Below are 22,300 nucleotides of genomic sequence, written 5' to 3'. Positions count from 1 at the left end.
CTGTCTGGAAAAACTGAAAAACTGAAAAACAAACAAAACAAAACAAAACAAAGCAAAAAAACCCCAAGGTCTCACTGTGTAGCCCAGGTAGACATTGAATCTGTCATCCTCCAATATCAGTCTCCCAAGTGCTGGAATTATACAAGCCTTCCATATCACAAGACTGAAAGAACTTCTCTTGTGAAAAGGTAACTAGTAATTGCAGAAGTCTGCTCCTAAGGGGTTAGTGCAAGTGCTTGGATTTCAGACCATCCGATTTCAGAAGTTGAGGGGGCAGAAGTGATTGGTAAAGGTTTTTACCAAAGTTGACTCTGGCTACACCTTAAAGGAGAAAGACTTTGTGGGAGGGGACGGCAGGGACAGTGGTTTGAATTTCCAATAAGGGAGACTGGCATGAACAAAGGCAAGATGCTTAGGAAGCAGGTAACCTTGATGACAACCAGGTTCTTTAGTCTTCTCACAAACACCCAATTCTTACAGTGCTCTCTGGGAGAGTTGCTTTCTTTGAGTCCCCCTCTCGCAGTTGCCTTCTCGCTCGTCTAAAAGCACACTGGGGAGGTCGCATTGGTTTGTGTGCAGACTTTTTTGTATGGTGAGTGAGGACAGTGGAGCCAGAATACAGGATGCAGTTAAGCACGATGGTGAGTGCAGAAGGGCGTTTCTGTCAGTTTTTGCCTCTGCCGTGCAGTGAGTGTGGAAAGGCCTTGGTCTGTAGTACACCAAACGCGTAGATTTCACGCGTCTATGTGATAATTAGATGCCGCAGGCTTCGCCGCTTGGGGCTAAGAGATACAATGCTGAACAGAGCTCCTTCGAGCTCCAAGGCGAGCCAAAGCGCGGCAGGCGGGGCTGCTCGGCGGAAGCTGAACTCTAGCGGCGGCGGAAGTGCCACTCCGTACGGCCAAGATGGCGGCGCCCAGGCGGGTCTTGTTGGAGTAGGTTGCTGTTTGCAGGGACCCGATCAAGTTACTCAGGTGGAGAACCCAGAAGCAAGATGTCTGGTTACTTTGTCATAACCTGCTTGGGAGTGTTTGCACAGAAGTAGCTTGTGTTACATAGACCTCGGGTACATCCCCTCATTTCAAGCCTCACGAGCTGTCTCTTGGTTGCAGACACGGGCGATCCAGGATGCTTAACTAGAGCCTTAGGCGCAGTCTCCGGACAGGTCGTGTGGCCGATAGGCTGCGATGTAAGGGGCTGTTCCAAAACCCAGTAAATCCGTTGTTAGTTTTCCTTCGCTTTAGAGTTAATCTGTAGGAATTATCCTTATTATAATTCAAGGTGTAACTTTTAGCACTAGATGATTTTAGACAAATTCCCCCATGGAGTTTGTGGGGGAGTACATTTGCTTCGTTATGTAGCATGGACTTGCTGTTTTCATCCACTGGAGTTTATTTATATAACAGGTACTGTGGTAGGCACGCTGCATGTAATTATATTTTGCTGTTGTTTTGAAAGGTTTCCTGGATTCCAGGTTGAATTGAAACGCCTTTTCCTCCTACCTCCACTTTCCAAATGCTTGGATTAGGATGTCTCAGCCTTGTGCATTTTACAGTCTTGAAACTGAATTTGGAATAGCTTAAATAATTTGCCTAATTTTACACTAGTAAGTAGTGGAGCTAGTATTTGATTTCTGAGTTAGATTTCTAACGCTGCTGTTAAACAACCCATACTGGCGCACGCGCGCGCACACACACACACACACACACACACACACACACACACACACACGTCTCCTATACCTGGAGCTAACTATGTAGCCTTGGGGGTTGACTTTGAATTCAGTTGTTCTGCCTCAGCTACCTGCATGCTGATTGTAGCCCTGAACATTTATAGCCTTTTCTACACACCTCTGCCCAAAGTAAACTCTCAAAAATCTTTTTTAGTGGTAGTTTGTTTTTATTTTTTTTTGGGGGGGGGGAGGGGAGAAGGTCTTGCTATATTATCGCACAAACTATCTTGGGCCTCTCAATCCTTTAGCCTTCTGAGTGCTAGGATTGCAGGCATTGCCAATCACAACTAACTATCGGTACTATTCCTTAAGTTATACACTTGTGATTATTTTAACATTTCTGCGCACTTTAGGCCTTATGTTAGGAGTATTTTCTATACTGGCCTAGTAAATACAGTTTACTGATATAGTTTACTAATATAGTTATGCAGTTCATCTGATCCTGCATAGGACTGGGAAATAAGGAAATACATGGTTGTCACTGTTACTATTGTGATCTGTCTTGTCTCTCCCTGCTTCTTACTGTCCTTTGCCTTTAGAAGATGTGTTCCATGTGCCATATATTTACATTTTATTTTTATTATATTACTTGTTTATTTTGTGGAGGGGAGGCACACATGCCACACTGTGCTTGTGGAGGTCAGAGGACAGCTTGCCTGGTTTGGTTCTCTGTTTTCACTGTGTGGGTTGGTGATAGAGTTCAGGTTGCCGGTCTTAGCAGCAAGTGTCTTTATTGGTTGAGCCATTGAGCCCCTCATTGTTTATTTTCTGTGATAGGATTTTTGTAGACCAAACTAGCCTCCAATTCGTAGAGATCCACTAGCCTTTACCTCACTAAAGGCATGTGCCACTATGCCTGGTTAATTTATCTTTTTGAAAGTGTATATAACAAGGTTGCTACCAACATCATCTAATTTGAGAAAATTTTGAGAGTTTTGTCATCCACAGATTGTAAACAACCTAAATTGGCAATACTTACTTTTTGGTTGTTGCTCTGTTTTGTATTGTGTTTTCCTGAGACAGAGTCTCACCATGTAGCCTTGGCTGTTCTGGAATTCACTAGGTAAACCAGGCTGGTCTTGAACTCACAGAGATCCACCTGCCTTTGTCTCCCAAGTGCTGGGATTAAAGTTGTGTGCCACCACTGCCCCGCTCTTGTTTGTTTTTTGATACAGAGTTTCATGTATCTCAGACTTTTAAACTTACTGAATACCCAAGGATAACCTGGACCTCTTTACCCTCTTGCCTTCACCCCCAAGTGCTGGGGTTATTGGCATGTGCAGCCAGCCACCCTTGCCTTAGCTATAAATACGTTTACTAGATTTATGGTCAGAGGGGGCTGATGGACAAAGGAATGCCAATGAGAAGTGAGCTCATATCAACTCATGGAAAAGATAAAGACAACCAGTGTTCAGTTATAAAGGCTGTTGTTTTGTTGCTTTTAGGGGTGAATGAGAGAGTTTCTCCTCACCAACAAAGCAGTACTGGAAGGAATCATACACAGGTCACAGCTCCAGGGTCATGATGCTGTCCAGACCAAAACCTGGAGAGTCTGAGGTAGACCTACTGCGCTTCCAAAGTCAGTTCCTTGAGGCTGGTGAAGCTCCTGCGGTACAGCTGGTGAAAGGAAATAGGAGGCGTGATGATGCTCATCCACACCAGCCTCCACTGCAGGACCATCGGGATGTGGTGATGCTGGACAGTGAGTGCCTGTGGGCTCAGCCTGAGGGACCCTGCTTTTATCCTGAGGTGGCTGAATTCTGCTCCAATTGTAACCTCCATTGCTGAAATTTTGCTTTTGCTTTATTCTTATTGCTTTCATTTGTGTGTGTGTGTGTGTGTGTGTGTGTGTGTGAGAGAGAGAGAGAGAGAGAGAGAGCGCAGGAGGGAGAGAGAGGGAGAGAGAATCTCACTCTGTGACTCTAGCTTGTTTGAAACTCAGTATTGGGCACAAGCTGACTTTGAACTTGTGATGATCTTCTTGTAAATACTGGGGTACCAGACAGATGTGCAAGCCAGCTGTGCAGCTTCATTATACAGATGAAGAAACTGAGGTTCAAAGAGGTTAAATATCATACCCAAGAAGACACAGCTTAAGCTAGGGCCCAGGGTAGCTGTCATCGTCTTTTGTTCTTTGTCCCCCAATCCTGCTATTTCCTTAGGAAGGTGTGAATATACTCAGTATCTCATTCGTTTTCTTTCAGATCTCCCAGATTTGCCCCCAGCTCTGCTTCCTGCCCCTGCCAAAAGAGCTCGCCCGAGCCCTGGCCGTCCCCTGCCTCAAGATGAAGACCCTGAAGAGAGGCTGAATAGGCATGATCAGCACATCACTGCCGTCTTGTCTAAGATTGTTGTACGTGGCAGCCCAGCTGGGTGGGGGAAAGCAGCCATTTGGGGGAGAAAAGGCACTTATGAGTGGAGGGTGCTGCAGAAAGGCAGACTTTTAACACTCCACAGTCAGGTCAGGTTGGGGCTTGGTTAGAACCACCTAGACTAGATCCAACATGGGTTCATGAACCCCTGGAATGAGGGTCATAGAGGCCACTGGAATAGGGTTCAGCCTGAAGAAGCCTGTGCATCTTAATTACTTTGTGTTTTGTTGCCACAGGAACGAGATACAAGTTCAGTCACTGTGACTCTGCCTGTGCCCAGTGGTGTTGCTTTCCCCCCTGTGTTCCATCGCTCTCAGGAGAGACAGGTAAGCCAGAGTTCCCTTAGGTGGAGTCTCAGGCTTTCTATTGCTGGACCAAAACACCATGACCAGAAGCAAGTTGGGGATGAAAGGCTTTATTTCAGTTACAGTATCATCAGGATAGGAACCCAAGTAGGGCAGGAACCTGGAGGCAGGAGCTGATACAGAGGCCATGGATGGGTGCTGCTTACTGGCTTGCTTCTCATTGCTTGCTCAGCCTGCTTGCTTATAGAACTCAGGACCCCCAGCTCAGGATGACACCACTCACAATGGGCTGGGCCCTCCCCAGCAATCACTAACTAGGAAAATGCCCTAGAGCTAGATTTCCTTTCAGTTGACTCTAGCTTGTGTCAAGTTGCCATAAAACATGCAGCACAAGTGGTGCTTAGGGGATGAGTGGTTCTCAGAGCACATCTTCCCTAGGAAGTTGCTCTGGGCAATGATAATCACATCCTTTTTTTTTTTTTTTTTTTTTTTTTTTGTTTGTTTGTTTGTTTGTTTTTGTTTTTGTTTTTTTGAGACAGGGTTTCTCTGTGTAGCCCTGGCTGTCCTGGAACTCACTCTGTAGACCAGGCTGGCCTCGAACTCAGAAATCTGCCTGCCTCTGCCTCCCAAGTGCTGGGATTAAAGGCGTGCGCCACCACCGCCCGGCAACCACATCATTTTTATTTTTTTCTTAAAGAACACCACATATAAGTATGTATGTCTGGGTATGTGCACGTGGGTGCTGGTGCCCACCCAGGCCAGAAAGGTAGAGTACCCTTGGAGCTTGAGATACAGGTGCTTGAGCTGCCTGATGAGAGTGCTGTGAATTCAATTTAGTCCTCTGGAAGAACAGCAAGTGCTCCTGACCACTGAGCCATCTCCAGACCTCTCTTTAGACATTTTATCTGTGTGAGTGTTTCACCTGCATGTATGTGTGCCCATGGAGATCTGAAGAGGCTTTCTGATTCCCTGGGACTGAAGTTAATGAAGCCTTCCCAAGTAATAGAATTTTTTAATTTTTTTGTTTCTTTTGTGTTGCTGGGAATTGAATCCAGTGCTTCCCAGTCCTGAGTAATGCACCCTGAGTTCTACCCACAGTTCAAGTCCTACTTTCTTCTTTGTGTGTGTGTGTGTGTGTGTGATGTGTGCGCACAAGTTTGTATGTGTGAGTTCTGGAGGTTGGAGAACCACCTCAGGTGTCAGTTCCTGCCTTCTACTTTCTTTAAAAGAGCTTATCTTTGTTGTTCACAGCTTTGCATGTCGGAGTAGATGGCTTATGGCTTTTATTTTGTGAGACAGGATCTCTCTGTGTAACCTTGGGAGTCCTAAAACTCACTGAATAGACCAGACTGTCCCAGAACTCACAGAGATCCTCCTGCCTCTGCCTTTCAGGTGCTGGGATTAAAGGCATATACTATCACAGCCAGGCTTCAGTGGCCTTTGAATTTCCAGGGATTCTTTTGTCTCTGTCTCTTATTTTGATTTAGAAGTATTGAGATTACAGATACGTGCTAATTGTACCCAGTTTCACATGGGTCAAGGGGATTCAAATCAGATCTCCATGTTTACAGAGCAGGCACATTTACTTTGTGTGTGTGTGTGTGTGTGTGTGTGTGTGTGTGTGTGTGTGTGTGTTCTCCCCTTCCAACATGTGGGTCCCTGGATCAAACCCGTTTTATCAGACTGCAAGTGTTCTTACCAACTTGGCCATATTACTGTTTTGTTTTGTTTTCTCTTTTCTTTTCCTTTTTTTTTTCTTCTTTTTTTTAGACAAGGTCTCATTTCTCATTGCTGGCTTCAAACTTGCTGTGTAGCAGAGAGTGTCTTGAACTCCTCTTATTTCTACCTGTACCTCCAGAGTGCTGATTTTAGCTGGGTACCACCATATCCCAAAAGTCCTACTTTCTCTGAGAAACTTTCTTTTCTCTTTGTTCCAGGGCCTTGGTTTATGGAGCTAAGGAAAAACAGATAATTAATATTAGCAACTTGGTTTTTTCTCTTTGCCCTATAGGTGAAACCAGCAGCATCTGGTAAAAGGAGCATCTTTGCTCAAGAGATTGCAGCAAGGAGGGTGTCAGAAAACAGGGTGTCATCAGCTGAGCAAGTTGTCCCCAGCCTAGATGCACCAGAAGGTGAGTGCTGACAGACTGAAGATGATGGCGCTTATTCATGTGGACTCTTATAAATGCATTCTCTTTTTGGTGGTGGATAGAGTGGGGCAAAGTCAAGATTAATGTATGCCAGTCTGGCCTCGAACTCACTGTATAAGGGAGGATGATTTTAAGATTGTTATTCTCCTGTGCTTCCACCTCTGGACTGCTGGAAATATAGACATGTGCCACCATTCCAGGCTATATAGTTATGGGGTCAAACCCAGGGCTTCATGTATCCTAGCAAGGACATGCATGCCAATAACAGAGCTATGTCCCTAGCCTCTCAGATGTATATTTATTCATTTATTCATTTTTTTCTTTCTTTAAAAACTTTTTGCTGGGCAGTGGTGATGTATACCTTTAATCCCAGAACGTGGGAGGCAAAGGCAAGACAATTTCTGATGGTTAGAGGCCAACCTGGTCTACATACAGAATAAGTTCCAGGATAGCCAGGGCTACACAGAGTAGTCCTGTCTCAAAAACAAAACAAAAATACTAAAGAAAAAGAAAGAAAGGGAGAAAGAAAGAAAGAGAGAGAGAAAGAGAGAGAAAGAAAGAATGAAACCCAGAATACTAATAAATATAAAAATTATGTTTGGACTTATTTAATTGTATATGAGTGCTTGTGTTTTGCCTGTCCGTCTCTGAGATCAGAAAGGGACATTGGATTCTCTGGAAATGACATTTGGATGGTTGTGAGTCACCATATAGGTGCTCAGAACTGAACCTTGGACTTATGCAAGAACAGCAAGTGCTCTTAACTCCTGAGCCATCTCTCTGCCTCCCCCAAGCATATTTTAATCAATTTCAGATAGAAACTACTAAGGGAGGGTAAGTAATTAATTCTGCCTCTAATTCTTGAAAGCTACAGCTACAGTATTAACAACCAAGTCACTGGGGCTGGAGAGATGGCTCAGTGGTGAAGAGTGAGGACTGTCTTACAGAGGATCCTAATTTGATTGCTAGCTCCTGTGTCAGGTACTTACAGCTACTTGTAATCCCAACTCCAGGGGAGCCGATGCCTCAGGCTTTCATGAGCAGTGGCACATATGTACATTTGGCATGCCCATACACAACCCATATATGTGTACATGACATACCTACACAGACCCACATACGTACACATAATTAAAATAAAAATTTAAAAACCCAAGGTATTACGTATCATTTTACGTTATGTTTGCGGCCAGTATGTCTTCTTGGTTCTGCTCTGGTCATGCAGGTCTCTGCATGGCACTTTCCCTGGAAGTCCCTTTCATCTGATACTCATGGGAGGCTGAGGCAAGAGGACCACGGGGCAAGGGCAGCCTGGGCTACATATCAACATTTTTTATTGAAAGAAGAGGGGACTGAGGGGAGGTTAGAAATGTCCAGTAGAGAGTGTGAAGGTCTTAAGCCAGTTGGACAGTGGTGGCACAGGCCTTTAATCCCTAAACTGGGGAGGCAGAAGCAGATAGATCTCTATGAGTTTGAGGCCAGCCTGGTCTACAGAGCTAGTTACAGTTCAGCCAGGGCTACAGAAAGAAACCTTGTCTCAGAAAAACAAACAAACAAACAAACAAACAAACAAGATATTGGCCAAGTTTTCAGAATGATGTGAATTGTGAATTACTGGTGGAACAGCATGAGGTAAACCCTGGTGGTAGATGGCTGTTAGGATCTGATAGACGATTCAGAGGGAAGTCCTCCCGTAAAAGTGTTTTTTGTTTGTTTTGTTTGTTTGTTGGTTGGTTTTGTTTTTCTTTTTAGATTTACTTGGTATATACATTTGAGTGTTTTGCTTGCATGTGTGCCTAGTGCTCTTGGAATTATAGAGGGTTGTAAGTCACTATGTGGGTGCTGGGAATAGAACCCAGTCCTCTGCAAGAACAACAGGTGCTCTTATCCACTGAGCCCTCTCTCCAGCTCTCCCATGTAAGTCTTAAGAGAGGAATGAATGAGAAGTGGCCATCTTGCCTTGCCAGAATGCCTGAAATGCTGTGTGGTTTCCATTCTGTGTCTAGGGAAGCCTCGGGGCCATTGCTGGTCCCTAGGGCTAGTTGCCTTATTGAAGAGGCCAGGGAGTGTAGGTAGAGCCAGGAGAACAGAGCAGTAAGACTGATTGTCCACTTCTTTCAGGTGCTGTGCCTTGTGAGACACTCTCCTCTAGGGACAGAAGCGACCAGCTTCCTGGGAGGATCCATGGCTTCCACAAACCAAACCTGGTCACAGGAAAGGGGCTCAGGAGCCAGGCAGCTGAGCAGGAGGTCCAGACAATCCATGAAGAGAATGTAGCAAGACTACAAGCCATGACTCCTGAGGAGATCCTGAAGGAGCAGCAGCAGTTACTGACTCAACTTGGTATGAATGTTAAGTCTTCCCGCTGGGGCCAAGCTAGCAGGGGCTGCAACTTGTTGGGGAAGGCCTGTGTATGTGTGTTTTACTGTTTTGGTTGCTGGGATTGAACTCTGGTCCTCACATATTCTAGGCAAGTGCCCTAGCCCCTAAAGGAGTTGAGGGAAGCAGTGAGCAGTGAGCCTGTACTAGTACAAGGTAGACACATTTTGAGTGTTTATTTACTTCCTGGCATTGGAGATTGATGAGCTATGTACGGATATTTCCTTGCATTTCTTTGTTCAGAAACTATTCTTCTACTCCTGGGAGAGATATGGTATTAAGTTCATTTTACTCGTGTATGAATGAATGAATGAATGAATATGGTATTAAGTTCATTTTACAAATGAGTGAGCGAACAAAGCAGGCTCTGCTTCTTGGGGTAGTCAATGCCTTTAATCCCAGCACTTGGAAATAGAATCAAGCCAGAGTTCATGCTCAGCTACATGGCTAAGTTTAAGGCCAGCCTGGCTCTGAGTTGGAGGCCAGCCTGGCTCTGAGACTCTTCCTCAAAAACAAAACTTGAAGCTGACGACAGAGCTCAGTGGATAACTGATGACACAGCTCAGTGGGTAACTGAGCATGCCTGTAACCATGTGAGGGTGGGAGAGAACTAACTCCACTAAGTCGTATTAGACCTCCACATGCACACACACTACCTCCTCATGCTCCCAGTAGTAACTTAAAACAAATCCTCAAAAAAAAAAGAGACTCAGAAATTTAAGAGAAATTCTCCACATGTCACATAACTGGTGTGGAATATAGGATTATGGGAAGAGTGCTCCAGTTGAAACCCAGAGCCTTGCACATGCCAGGCAAAATGCCTTACACGTCTAGTGCTGCAGATTACATTTGGTGCTTCTGACTGGACTAGCCATCCCTGCCCTAGTGTGTGCTACCGTAGTTCCTGGTGTAGTTCACACCGTGCTTGGTCACAGAGGTGGTGTTCTACCCTCTATCCTTTACCCTCTCGTTAACTACAGTGACACATATAGGAGTGTGCTGTGCCACATGTTTCTTCCCAGTCAGTCTTGTTCCACATTGTGTGTGGAGCACTTATGTACTGTATATTCAATTTTTAGCAAATGTATGTACAGACTGAGAGAAAAGAAAGAAATTGTTTGGCTAAATGCTGTTCTTTGGGCTCTAGTCAACGGTCACTTGTTTCTCAGACATCTGACCTGGTAGCAAGCAGAGGTTTCAGCCTAGGAACCTAGGCCAGAGGACTGGGAGGGCAGGGGCCATGAGGATAGTCAGGTCCCAGGGGCTACACAGTTATGGGCTAGCAGGGTCATTAAGGAGCCACAGGAGAGTACAGGGGGCCTGAGCCAGGACTGACCTTAAGACCCAGAATTGGGAATCTTCCAGCAGATGTCAAATGAGGAGGATTCTTGGGACCTACCTTAGCTTCTTACTCTCTTTCCACTTTTACCCCTAGACCCCAGCCTGGTTGCCTTCTTGAGATCTCATAGCCATGCCCAGGAGCAAACAGGAACAAAGGCCACCAAGGAGCAGAGCCCAGAAAGACCCTCAGTTCCTGTCACTAAAGAAGAGCCTATCATGTCAACTTGTACCAGAGAATCTAGAATGGGGGAGAAAGTGGAAGGCAAGGTAGAGGACGAGCTGGAGGACAAGCTGCAGCCAAGAACCCCAGGTATGGAGGACAAGCACCATCATTTCCTCAGAGAGGAAAAAAATAGCCTGGTGTGGTGGCACATGTGTTTAATTCTAGCATCCTTGAAAGGCAGAGTTAGGCAGATCTCTGTGAGTTTGAGGTTATATGTCTACATATCAAGATCCAGGACAGCCAAGGCTACAAAAGGGGAGTGTGCTTGCTACCAAGCTAACAACCTGAGTCAGATTCCTGGAACCTACATAGTGAAAGAAATAAACAACTTACACACACACACACACACACACACACACACACACACACACACACACACTAAATAAATGTTAAAAAAAAAAAAATGGCAGGAAAGAGTGTCCTTTGTCCTTAGCCTGCTGATGGGGGTGACGTTCTCTGCCCTTGGATATGGAATGTTCATCTTCATTAGTGTCTTTAAATTGGCTCAGATGGCCCTCATTTGCTGGTGCATGTCTTCCTGCACCACTTCTGTTACCCCTGCTTCTCCCCCCACCTGAAGGGGCAGCAAGGTGTGACTGAGGCTCCCTCCCAAGACAGACCATCTTCCTGCCCTTGCTCTTGCTTCATCTCCTTTCTGTCAGTGTTTTGGAGGGATGGCAGGGCCAGGAAAGGGGAGACATGTCCAGTGCAGAACTCTGGACATGCCAGACCAGAAGCAGAGGCCAGTGGAAGCACTCATCACCCAGAAACAAGATTATTCCATTAGGGATTAACAAAAGAGGAAATTGAATTATGATAGCCCGGAACCTCCTGCTCCTGAGGGACTGAGGGCCAGCCAGGCAGGTTGAGTGGGGGTGGGGTGGGGTGAGGATGCAGGAGGAGATGGTGGAGGTGTTCCATACCCTGCCACTGGAGCAGCAGAGCTGCCTCCCCTTTGTCTCCATTTCCTTGCTCCTTCAGAGGGTTGTACCAGAGTGGACTGCTGTGCTTTCCTTGGCACGTGGTGCCCATCTTCCTTCTCTGTCACATCTTCTCCTCTTCTCCTTTGAGCAAGTCTTTGGAGTCAGCATGGGGCTGGAGCCAGGTCCAGCTATGTCTGCTATAGTTGAAACATTCATCCAGTTGCCAGGGGTGCCAGCCCCCAAGCCATACCAGTTAGCCATAGCTGAGGGTCGGAGCTGCTAGGCTCAGTGCAGAAAGCCTGAGGCAGCTGCTTTCTGCCAGTGGGCTGAGCCCCTTGAGGAACACTATGCTTCTGCCTCTCTAGCACTGAAACTGCCCATGACCCCCAACAAAGAGTGGCTCCATATGGACACTGTGGAGCTGGAGAAGCTCCACTGGACCCAGGACCTACCACCACTCCGGCAGCAGCAGACACAGGAGGTGAGGGGCACAGGTGGGATGAGGTTGCTGCTCTTCTGCCCAGAACTGGGGCCTGAGAGATAGCTCTTATCTGCTCTCAGCGTCCCTCCTGTCACCCTGCCTGGCCCTATAGACCACGTGAACCTCATTTCCAGTCAGAGGTAGAGCCCAGAGCTACTCCTAAAAGGCCTGAGATTAAAGGTGATTGAATGTGAGGAGCTGCTGCAGCACCCAGCACAGTCCTTTTCTTTGTCTTAGAGAATGCAGGCTCGATTCAGCCTTCAGGGCGAGCTCCTGGCACCTGATGTGGATCTGCCCACGCATCTGGGCCTGCACCACCATGGAGAAGAGGCAGAGGTAAGGCATGGGATCCAAGGAAAACCAGGAGAGTCTTGGCAAATGTTTAGCAACTGTGCAAAAATAGGAGCCCTGGTCAGTTGCCTTTGACCTCTTCTGTGTCCTGCCCCAGCTCATGGCCTTGCTGTCACTCAGTTTCTTAGAGTCAAGATGCTGCTTCTACTGGCAGCTTACTCTGTTCTGTAACTTAACAGCCAGGCTTTGCATGCTTTCCCTCAGGCTATTCCCTCCCTCATGTGCTGCCATCAGCTACTTTATCCCTGTTGCTTTATGGCACCATTGCTGTGTGCTTGAGGTTCCAACGAGAGCAGTCACTAGGTGTCACTTGTTTCTCTTGCCTTTCCCTCAATATCTTCCTGGGTATTTAGAAGACACTGCCCTGTGTCTAGATTCCTTCTGACTCTTTGTCCCTGCACCAGCGAGCAGGGTACTCTCTACAGGAGCTGTTCCACCTGACCCGTAGCCAGGTGTCGCAACAGAGAACACTAGCATTGCATGTGTTGTCCCAGATCGTCGGCAGGGTAAGTGGACTGCTGGCCTGGTCCTACCTAGCCATACCCCATCCCTCATCCCTTGATCTTAGACTTTTCCTGCTTACTGTGGGTCAGACTAGGAATGGGGCAAATGCAGGGTGATGGTTCGGCAAAGGTTCTATCCAAGTTCTGCATCTTCAACAAAGTGTAATCCTCCTGTACCAAGGCCCAGGCTGGTGAGTTTGGGGACCGCCTGGTGGGCAGTGTCTTGCACCTCCTCTTGGATGCTGGTTTCCTCTTCCTGCTGCGCTTCTCCCTGGATGACAGGGTGGACAGTGTCATCGCAGCAGCTGTCCGGGCTCTTCGTACTCTGCTAGTTGCTCCTGGAGATGAGGTATGTCAGGGGTAGAACTGCTCTGCGTTCTGGGCATGCCCTTTTCCAAGGCTTTGCAGGCAGAGTGGAGAATAGGGTGGCAGGTATCAGCCATGTCCAAAGGCCACAAGCCCAGGAGCCTTGCCTCCTCATTGCTGTTGTATGTTGGGGAGGGATCATTTGCCCTGTCCCAGAACCATGTCTTCCTTTCTGTCCCTTCCCACCTCTACCCCCATCCTCTGGCAGGAGCTCCTTGACAGCACCTTCTCTTGGTACCATGGATCTTCGGTGTTCCCTCTGATGCCCAGCCAGGACGATAAAGAGGATGGAGATGAGGATGAAGAACTTACAACAGAAAAGGTGAAGAGAAAGACCCCTGAGGATGGAAGCCGCCCTCCACCTGACCTGGCCAGACATGACATCATCAAGGTAGAGGGCACTCTGCATTCCCATCCTTGACCTGCAGGGCAGGTTCGATGAGCAGGAGAGGTCACCAAGACCTGGGTGTCCCTCATATGTAGCAATGGGTTTCTTTTTGAATCCTAGGGGCTTCTGGCTACCAACCTGCTGCCTCGGCTCCGCTATGTGTTGGAGGTGACCTGCCCAGGACCCTCTGTGGTCCTTGACATCCTGGCTGTGCTTATCCGCCTGGCCCGGCATTCCCTGGAGTCAGCTGTGAGGGTGAGAGGGGAAGAAGGGGAGCAAATGGACAAACAGCCCCGTGGGCTCTTCTTGTTTTATTTTATGGTTTTTTGTTACTGATGTTTTTGTTGCTGCTATTGTTTTGAGATAGGATTTCATTATGGCTCAAGCTGGTCTGGAGCTCACTGTATCACTTAGGCTGGCCTAAACTTGTGGAAAACCTTCCTCAGCTTCCTAAGTACTGAGGTTACAGACATAAGCTGTGGTCTTAATAATCTGATGATGGACCTTATCTTGGTCTTCTCTGCCTCCCTTTCCCTATCTCCTGCAGGTCTTGGAGTGTCCTCGGCTGATGGAGACCATAGTTCAAGAGTTCCTTCCTACCAGTTGGTCCCCTATAGGGGTGGGGCCTACTCCCAGTCTATACAAAGTGCCTTGTGCTGCTGCCATGAAACTGCTTAGAGTCCTGGCTTCAGCTGGGAGGAATATTGCTGCCCGACTGGTAAGCTGGATACACGGCAAGAGATGGAGGGCATAAGACAGGGCTGGTTTGAGCTGGAATAAGCTCTGAACTCTGGATAGCAACCTTATTCCATCCTCCCCTTCCTCTCTGGTCTGTTTGCTCAGAAATTCAGCAGACACCAGCAGGTGGGAACCTGGTTACCTGGGTCTGTTGGGCCTATTCTGGTCTCATGATGTGGGGAGGGTTCCCTGACCCCAGCCTGTCCAGGGTTACTGCATGCAACAGGCTCTCATCACCTATATAGCCAAGCAGAAAAAGTACCTAGCAAATACTATCTAAAAAGAAGGCAAGAGCACTGGCTGGTGAGATGCTCACCAAGTAGGCACTTGCTGCCAAGCTGATGACCCAAGTTTAGTCTCTGGAACCCATGTGGAAGGAGGAGGGAATCCAGTTTCATCTGATTTCCATATGTACTGTCTGACATGTGAGCACTTGTAACCCCAAATAAATGCTAAGGGAAAAAAGCTTGGGGGGGGGGGCGCCAAGGGCAAGGTTTTTCAACCCTGCCCAGAGCCGTAGGCCATGTGGCATCACAGAGACTTAGAATAGGGCAGCTTGAGCCTGTTTCCAAGAGACCCAGTACTAGTTGGATGACCCTGGCTCCCTTACCTTTTCATCTCCAGTTAAGCAGCTTTGACATCAGGAGTCGCCTGTGCCGATTCATAGCTGAAGCACCAAACGACCTGGCCTTGCCACCTGAGGAAGCAGAGATCCTGACCACTGAGGCCTTCCGTCTGTGGGCTGTGGCTGCTTCCTATGGCCAGGGTGGTGACCTTTACAGGTGAGGAGAAGCAAGAGGTAGGCTTCTCATAGGGCCCTGGTGTTCTGCGTTATGAGTTCTGCATTATATCCTTCAGCTTTGTTCAAGGTCCTGAGAAAGGGAGGCCGAACATGATGAGGTGATTTCTGCTGGGTGTGAATTGCTAGGGAAGAGCGGACCAAATGTGTTCTTTAACAAAACGTCAGTGTCAGTTCCCAGTTATGGGGTAACCTTGGAGGTTTGCAGCCTTCCCAGTTTTCAGGACCTAGCCTTGCATAAGTGTCTCTGTCCTGGGCTGTCTCCCTCCTGCTCCACTTTCACCAGGTTGAAGCTCCTGACACAACTGTCCTTTGTGCCCTCCCCTTGCCTCCCTGCATAGTGAAGGCCAGTTGTCTTCCCCAGGGAGCTGTACCCAGTGCTCATTCGGGCCTTGCAGACACTGCCTACAGAGCTCAGCACTCATCCCCTACAGCCCCTGTCCATGCAGCGGATGGCCTCTCTGCTCACTCTGCTTACCCAGCTGACTCTGGCAGCTAGCAGCACACACCCTGAGCTCACCAGGTAGGCCAGCTCCAAGCCTGTCAGCAGGTGTGCCCAGCCATAACCCCAGGACAGATGGGAATGCTCCTCCACAGGGAGAGAGTGGCTGGAATTTAGGGAGTAAGGCAGCCAGGTGCTTACCTTTGCCCCTTTGGCACTCCTGCAGTGGCTCTGCCAAGTCCTGTGTGTCAGCCATTCCTTCCTCTATCACCTGGACACACGTATCTGGACTCAAGCCACTGGTCGAGCCATGTCTAAAGCAGACCCTAAAGCTTCTGCCCAGACCTGATGTGTGGAATGCCCTGGGCCCAGTGCCCAGTGCCTGCCTTCTATTCTTGGGTGCTTACTACCAGGCCTGGAGCCAGCAGGTGAGTGCAACCTACCTGCCTTCATCCTAAACACTTCTTCCTGTTCCTTCACTATTGGCCCCTTTTCTACCTCTCCCTCTGCATGGCTTTGGGTGTAAATATGACTGTACTGAGTGGAACCCAGAACTCATGCCAGACAATTACTTCTCTACTGACTTCTACCCTCACCTTTTCACTTCTACCGTCCCTTCCTACTTCCATTTCCCAGGCAAGAACCAGGAACGCCGAGCAGCAGCTCAGCTTTCCTCTGCCCTCCTCATGCACCTAGATGTTGTGTACTAGAGCAAGCTCAGGGCTGTCTCTGCTTCTGAAAGATCTGCCTGTGGAAGCTTCCAAACAGATTTTTTTTTTTTTTTTTTTTTTTTTTTTTTTGAGATCCTTAGTATAGAGGGACTGGTCTGGATATATAGGGCTAAGAGAATGGGTGTTTTAGCCCATCAGTTCAATGGGCTCTTTGGCTCTCCAGTCCAGCTTGTGCCCAGAGGATTGGCTTCAGGACATGGAGCGCTTGGTGGATGAGTTCTTGCTGCCCCTGCTGAGCCTGCCTCCCCTGGGCAATCTGTGGGATTCCTTAAGGTATGACCTGTGACAGCAGCTGGGGGAGTGTGGGATGGAGGCAGTTCTCCTGAGGGGCTCCTGGGTCTGTCTCCCCTATCCATCCCAGGCCCTTTAGGAGCCTGAGGAAACCCAAATTCCCAGCAAGAGCAACCCTTGGTACTCTGAGGAACATGAACACTGGTCTTCACAGACACACCGGGCTATACTCACAGACCAGAGTCCCCTTAGCATCTATATTCTCCCTGCAGGGACTGCTCCCCACTCTGCAATCCGCTGTCCTGTGCTTCCACCCCTGAAGCTCTCCCCAGCCTTGTGTCACTGGGCTGTGCAGGAGGCTGTCCCCCTCGCAGTGTGGCTGGCTCAGCCTCACCCTTCCCATTCCTCACTGCCCTCCTCTCTCTCGTTAACATTCTGGTCCAGATCCACAAGGGGCTTTGTGGACAGGTAAGCCTCGGGTGCCCATTTAAAGGCCAGGTATGGGGACAAGATAGCAGGGGTAGGAGAGAGAGGGATAAGTGGCTAGGAGGGGGCAGCAGTCTGGGGAGCCCCAGGGCCCATCAGTGTCAATTTCTAGATCTGAATAGACTTGTTTCCTCAGCTGGCTGCTGTGTTGACAGCCCCAGGACTCCAGAACTACTTTCTCCAGTGTGTGGCTCCTGCGCCTGCCCCACAGCTCACACCCTTCTCTGCCTGGGCCCTGCGCCATGAGTACCACCTACAGTACCTGGTGCTTTCCCTAGCCCAGAAAGTGGTGGGTCCCTGTCTGCAGAGTCAGCCACGCCCTGTTGTCCCTCCTGCGCCTCTGCTGTCTGTGCTGTTTGTCCTGGGCCATGCCCTCTGCTGTAGTCTGTATTCCCTGGTTCATATCCTCCTTTCTGTCATTTCCTCACTCCCTCTGCTTTGTGTCTTCCATGCTGCCTTCCTGCGCTGACTAGAGTTCTGTCTCCTCCCTAGGCAACATTGCAGCCAGAGCCAACCGCCAGCACTGCCCTCCATCATGCTATAGCCTTGGTCCTGCTGAGCCGGCTGCTGCCTGGAAGTGAATACCTCGCCCAGGAGCTGCTGCTGAGCTGTGTGTTCCGGCTGGAGTTCCTGCCGTAAGTCCAGGGGTTTCAGCTTCAGGGGTTTGGTGTTTTTGGATGCTGCTGAACTTTGTTAACAAAACAACATCTTGGAGCCAGGAAACCTGGGTTTTAGTCTCTTTCCTTCACATGTTATACTTAATTTGTTATTCCCTCAGTAAAGTGAAGATGCGGCTATTCATCTTCACCCCACCTGAGAATGATAAGATTCCATAATATGACAGTGGCTAAAAAATGTCACAGAAGCTAAGCTAGGGATATAGCTGAACAGTAAAGCACCTGCTTGGCGTGTGTGAGGCTCTGATTCACTGATGCACACCTCTCATCCTAGCACTCAGGAGGTCAGCCTGGGCTACATGAGAATGAGATTACCTCTATCGATAGATAGTTGATAGATAGATAGATAGATAGATAGATAGATAGACAGACAGAGATGGGTAGAGATAGATGATAAATGATGGATGGATAGATAGATAGATAGATAGATTATAAATAAATAAATAAACAAATAGAAAAGAGCTGGGTAGCTCCAGCACAGCTAGAGGTCAAGCATATAAGTTTAAGTAAACTTTCCTTCTGTTCCATCTCCTAAATGCTATGCAACATTGTGGTGTGAAAGGCTGTCAGGGGGGCTGAAAGGCATAGGACTAAACTTAGACACTCTAGATCTGGGACAGCTGTCTGGATGCTGTGATTCTAGCCCTTAGTTTTGACTTTTATATCATGTTACAGGGAAAATGCTTCAGGGGGTCCAGAGGCAGCTGACTTCTCTGATGGACTGTCCTTAGGGAGCAGTGGGGACCCTCAGTGTAAACGAGGGTCTCTCCTAGTTCAAGCTTGCCAGGATCTCCCCAGTATCCGCAGCTGTTACCTGGCCCATTGTTCACCAGCCAGAGCCAGTCTGCTGACCTCCCAAGCCTTGTACCGTGGAGAGCTGCTGCGAGTCTCAAGTCTGCTCCTGCCTGTACCTAAGGAGCCACTGCTGCCTACTGACTGGCCCTTCCAGCCCTTGATACGTCTCTACCACCGAGCTTCAGATGCTCCCTCTGGGCTGCCTTCTGCTGATACTGTAGGTGTCACCATGCGGGTCCTACAGTGGGTGCTAGTTCTGGAGAGCTGGCGCCCTGAGGTCCTCTGGGCTGTGCCCCCTGCTGCCCGCCTGGCACGTCTCATGTGTGTGTACCTGGTGGATAGCGAGTTGTTTCGAGAGACTCCCATACAGCATCTGGTGGCAGCTCTTTTAGCTCGGCTCTGTCGGCCCCAAGTCTTGCCAAACCTCAAGCTGGACTGCCCCCTCCCTGGCCTGACCTCTTTTCCTGACCTCTATGCCAGCTTCTTAGACCACTTTGAGGCCGTCTCTTTTGGAGACCACTTGTTTGGGGCTCTGGTCCTCCTTCCTCTGCAGCGTCGGTTCAGTGTTACCTTGCGCCTTGCCCTCTTTGGAGATCATGTAGGAGTATTGCGAGCACTTGGCCTGCCTCTGACTCAGGTATGTTCTCAGCCCACCAAGGCCGGCCTAGGACCCTTGCACCGGACACTAGGGGCAGTCTTGAGCAGTGTGGAGCTTCTGTGGCAGTCATTACCTCATTACCTCTTTGAAAGCATCAAGATGTAGGGAATAGAAGCAGAGAGTCAGTATTTTTTTATTATTATTATTATTATTATTATTATTATTATTATTATTATTATTATTATTATTATTGGTGGTGGTAGTAGTGGTGGTGGTTTTTTTCAAGACAGGGTTTCTCTTTGTACCTGCACTCAGGTGTACATATAACATACACACACACACATATGCACGTGCGCACGCATATACACACACACACTTACTTAAAACATGAAAAAAAATTAAAAATTTTATAGTTACTCATAGTAATTTTTTTTTTATTTAAAAACATTTTAGAGCCAGGTATAGTGGTGCACACCTTTAATCCCTGCACTTGGGACACAGAGGCAGTTGAGTCTCTGTGAGTCTGAGGACAGCCTGGTTTATATAGAAGTTCAGAGCCGGGCAGTGGTGGCACACGCCTTTAATTCCAGCACTTGGGAGGCAGAGGCAGGCGGATTTCTGAGTTCGAGGCCAGCCTGGTCTACAGAGTGAGTTCCAGGACAGCCAGGGCTACACAGAGAAACCCTGCCTCAAAAAAACAAAACAACAACAAAAAGTTCAGAGCCAGAGCTATATAAAGAGACCCCATCTTAAGAAAAACAAAGGTCTGAGACAGTGTCTTCCTGTGTGACGGCGGCCAGACTCAGCCTCGCAGTTCCCTGCCCTCGCCTTCTGTATGTGTTGGGGAATGATAGGCACATGCTTCGACTCCCAGCTTAGTAATAATTGTCTTTATTTATATTTTTTTTAGTCTCTTTTGTACTTGTATATTTTTATAAAATTGGAATTACTGTAATGAATTTTTCATTTTACCTTACACCATGAGCATTTGCCATCCTTAAATACTCCTAGGAAATCATTCCCTTGTGTGCGGCTTCCACGCATCTTAGGCAAGTGCTCCGGCTGTCAGCTGTGCCCGCAGCTTTGTTCTTCAGCGGTCATCCATGCACTAAAGAAGGGAGGTTTTTGTAGGACCTGATTTCTGCGCTATGGTTTGATGACATGTGACCAAAATCGTTCACTGCTGCTGCTGTTGGACATTGCCAGCTTGGCCCTCAGTATGTCGTTTCCCTCTGTCACAGCTGCCTGTGCCTCTGGAGTGCTACACGGAGCCTGCTGAAGACAGCCTGGCTCTCCTTCAGCTCTACTTCCGGGCCCTGGTTACTGGGACACTCCGTGCTCGCTGGTGTCCCGTCCTCTACACTGTAGCCGTGGCTCACGTCAATAGCTTCATCTTCTGCCAAGACCCAAAGAGCTCAGTAAATCACCTCTCTATCTTCAGAGGGAAGGAGGGAGCTGGTGGGCCAGTCGCGGATGGGCTGAAGGTTAATTGAGGCCAGTGGTGGGTACCAGACCTCAGCTTAGTGCCATATCTCCCTCTTCTGCTCCCAGGATGAGGTGAAGGCCGCCCGAAGGAGCATGCTGCAGAAAGCCTGGCTGCTGGCGGATGAGGTGGTATTGTGGAAAAGATACAGGGTGGATTAAGGAACCAAACCTCAACAAACTCTCACCACCCACCCACTTCACGGGGTTTGTCCTCTCTGCAGGGGCTGCGGCAGCATCTCCTCCACTATAAGCTTCCCAACTCCAGCCTCCCAGAGGGCTTTGAGCTGTATTCCCAGTTACCTCGCCTGAGGCAGCAGTACCTTCAGACGTTGCCCACAGAGGTGCTTCAGAATGGAGGATTCAAGACATAGAGCACTTGCCGGCAGGCAGATCAAGATGAATATTCTCCTGGGGCTTACCAGTGAACATCATGAGAGAAGAAAACACAAGGCTTGCCTTCCTGTGAGCACATTGTTTGAGCCTTTTTTTTTTTTTTACAACAGAAGGAACTCATTACATCACGCTACTGGAGCTCAGGGTCTGGGTGCACTGAGGGCTATGCTAGGTGGGAAAGGTGGCTTCAGTGTTTACCCTGCAGTGGCCAGGACAGCTCTCCTCACCTGCCTCCAGTCTCCACCAGGCCAGAGGGTATGATTGCTGTGCTACACCCTGAAATAAATCCTTTTCTAGTCTAACTGATCTGGACTGTTTTGTCACGTTCAGAGTTGGTAGCAAGGGTGGATTATCTCAAGGAGAGAGGTGGGAGAAAAAGTGACAATGGGAGGTAAACACAGTCTCCATCTGGCGAAGGCAGAGAGAGGTGTGTTTTCTGGGAGTCCTCTGTAACAATGACAGTGCTCCTGGAGTGGGTGTGGTCCTGGAGGACTCTGCAGGCCCTGGAAGTACTGGGGTCAGAAAACCCAGATGTCAGCCTGGTGTAGTTCTATGCCATTCTCAGTGGGCCTTTTTTTATAATGTGTGTCCCTCTGCATGTGAGTATGGCATGTGTACAGAGACCAGAAGACGGTGTTGGATGCCCCTGGAGCTGTGTGGTTATGAGCTTCCTGCTGTGGGTACTAGAAACCAAACTCAGGTGCACTTAACCACTGTGCCATCCTCCAGCCCTGGTACTTTCTAGATTATCCTCTCTGAACATTCTGACATAGGCTTGCTTAAATTTTTTTTTTTTTTTTACTTTGCAAGGCATTGTGGAACATGCCTTTAATTAGCCTGACCTTCAAAATTCCAAGTTCAAGACAGCCAGGGATACACAGAGAAACCCTGTCTTGAAAACACACACACACACTATGTGTATGGATTTTTACCTACATGTGTCCGTGTACCATGTGTGTGCCTGGTACCCCTTGAGACCAGATGGGGACATCACCCTGGAACTAGAGATACAGATGGTCGTGACCAATTGTGACCAATCATTTTGGTACTGAGAATTGAACCCTGGTCCTCTTGAAGAACAGCCTGTTCTCTTTAACTGTTGAGCCATCTCTGCAGCCCAACACAGGCTTTCTTACCCTATCATTTGCTGTGTGGAATAACTGTTCTTGCAAATAAATCATCAGGAGAGGTCCAGTATGGCCCTGTCAGCCAAGATAAACGACATGATCACCCATCATCAGACTAGTGGCCCATGAGGGAAGTTGAGGCAGGAAGTGGTAATGGAAACCTTAGGCGGCTGTGAGCCCTATGAGAACAGACTTTCAGGAGACAGGCTTCACTGAGCAGCTTTTAATTTCAGGGAACAAAAGCTATTCAAACCTTTGGGGAGTGGGTAGATCCTTTCAGGGTA

At 48.3% G+C, this 22,300-nt stretch overlaps 1 protein-coding gene across 4 annotated transcripts; it reads left to right on the top strand.

The window, feature by feature from the left end:
• Positions 1-878: 878 nt before the first annotated feature.
• Positions 879-21,191, top strand: Rpap1 (RNA polymerase II associated protein 1). 4 transcript variants are annotated; one of them, XM_034496013.2, is made up of 25 exons: positions 879-974; positions 3,178-3,434; positions 3,937-4,085; positions 4,341-4,430; positions 6,421-6,541; positions 8,681-8,902; positions 10,374-10,589; positions 11,791-11,906; positions 12,144-12,242; positions 12,662-12,763; positions 12,942-13,109; positions 13,335-13,517; positions 13,635-13,769; positions 14,062-14,232; positions 14,877-15,034; positions 15,416-15,574; positions 15,720-15,921; positions 16,388-16,497; positions 16,728-16,923; positions 17,078-17,230; positions 17,434-17,576; positions 18,294-19,050; positions 20,253-20,429; positions 20,563-20,622; positions 20,718-21,191. In XM_034496013.2, the coding sequence occupies exons 2-25, from the start codon at positions 3,254-3,256 to the stop codon at positions 20,865-20,867; spliced, it is 4,218 nt and encodes a 1,405-aa protein (XP_034351904.1). In that variant the 5' UTR covers positions 879-974; positions 3,178-3,253; the 3' UTR covers positions 20,868-21,191. The 4 variants fall into 4 exon arrangements, with proteins under 4 accessions (XP_034351904.1, XP_076785624.1, XP_034351903.1 ...); XM_076929509.1 differs by having other exon boundaries at positions 897-1,189; XM_034496012.2 differs by lacking the exon at positions 879-974 and adding an exon at positions 1,207-1,406.
• The last annotated feature ends 1,109 nt before the right edge of the window (positions 21,192-22,300 follow it).

The sequence above is a fragment of the Arvicanthis niloticus genome, chromosome 2, assembly GCF_011762505.2.
Source record: "Arvicanthis niloticus isolate mArvNil1 chromosome 2, mArvNil1.pat.X, whole genome shotgun sequence".
Lineage (NCBI taxonomy): Eukaryota > Metazoa > Chordata > Mammalia > Rodentia > Muridae > Arvicanthis > Arvicanthis niloticus.
This window is presented reverse-complemented; position numbering and strand designations above follow the sequence as displayed.

Bases quoted from the DNA above. Each gene is read 5' to 3' on its own strand.
- Rpap1 (XM_034496013.2), top strand. From the start codon at position 3,254: ATGATGCTGTCCAGACCAAAACCTGGAGAGTCTGAGGTAGACCTACTG. The intron at 10,590-11,790 runs GTATGGAGGACA...CTGCCTCTCTAG, and splicing joins GCTGCAGCCAAGAACCCCAG to CACTGAAACTGCCCATGACC. The intron at 13,518-13,634 runs GTAGAGGGCACT...TTTGAATCCTAG, and splicing joins CCAGACATGACATCATCAAG to GGGCTTCTGGCTACCAACCT.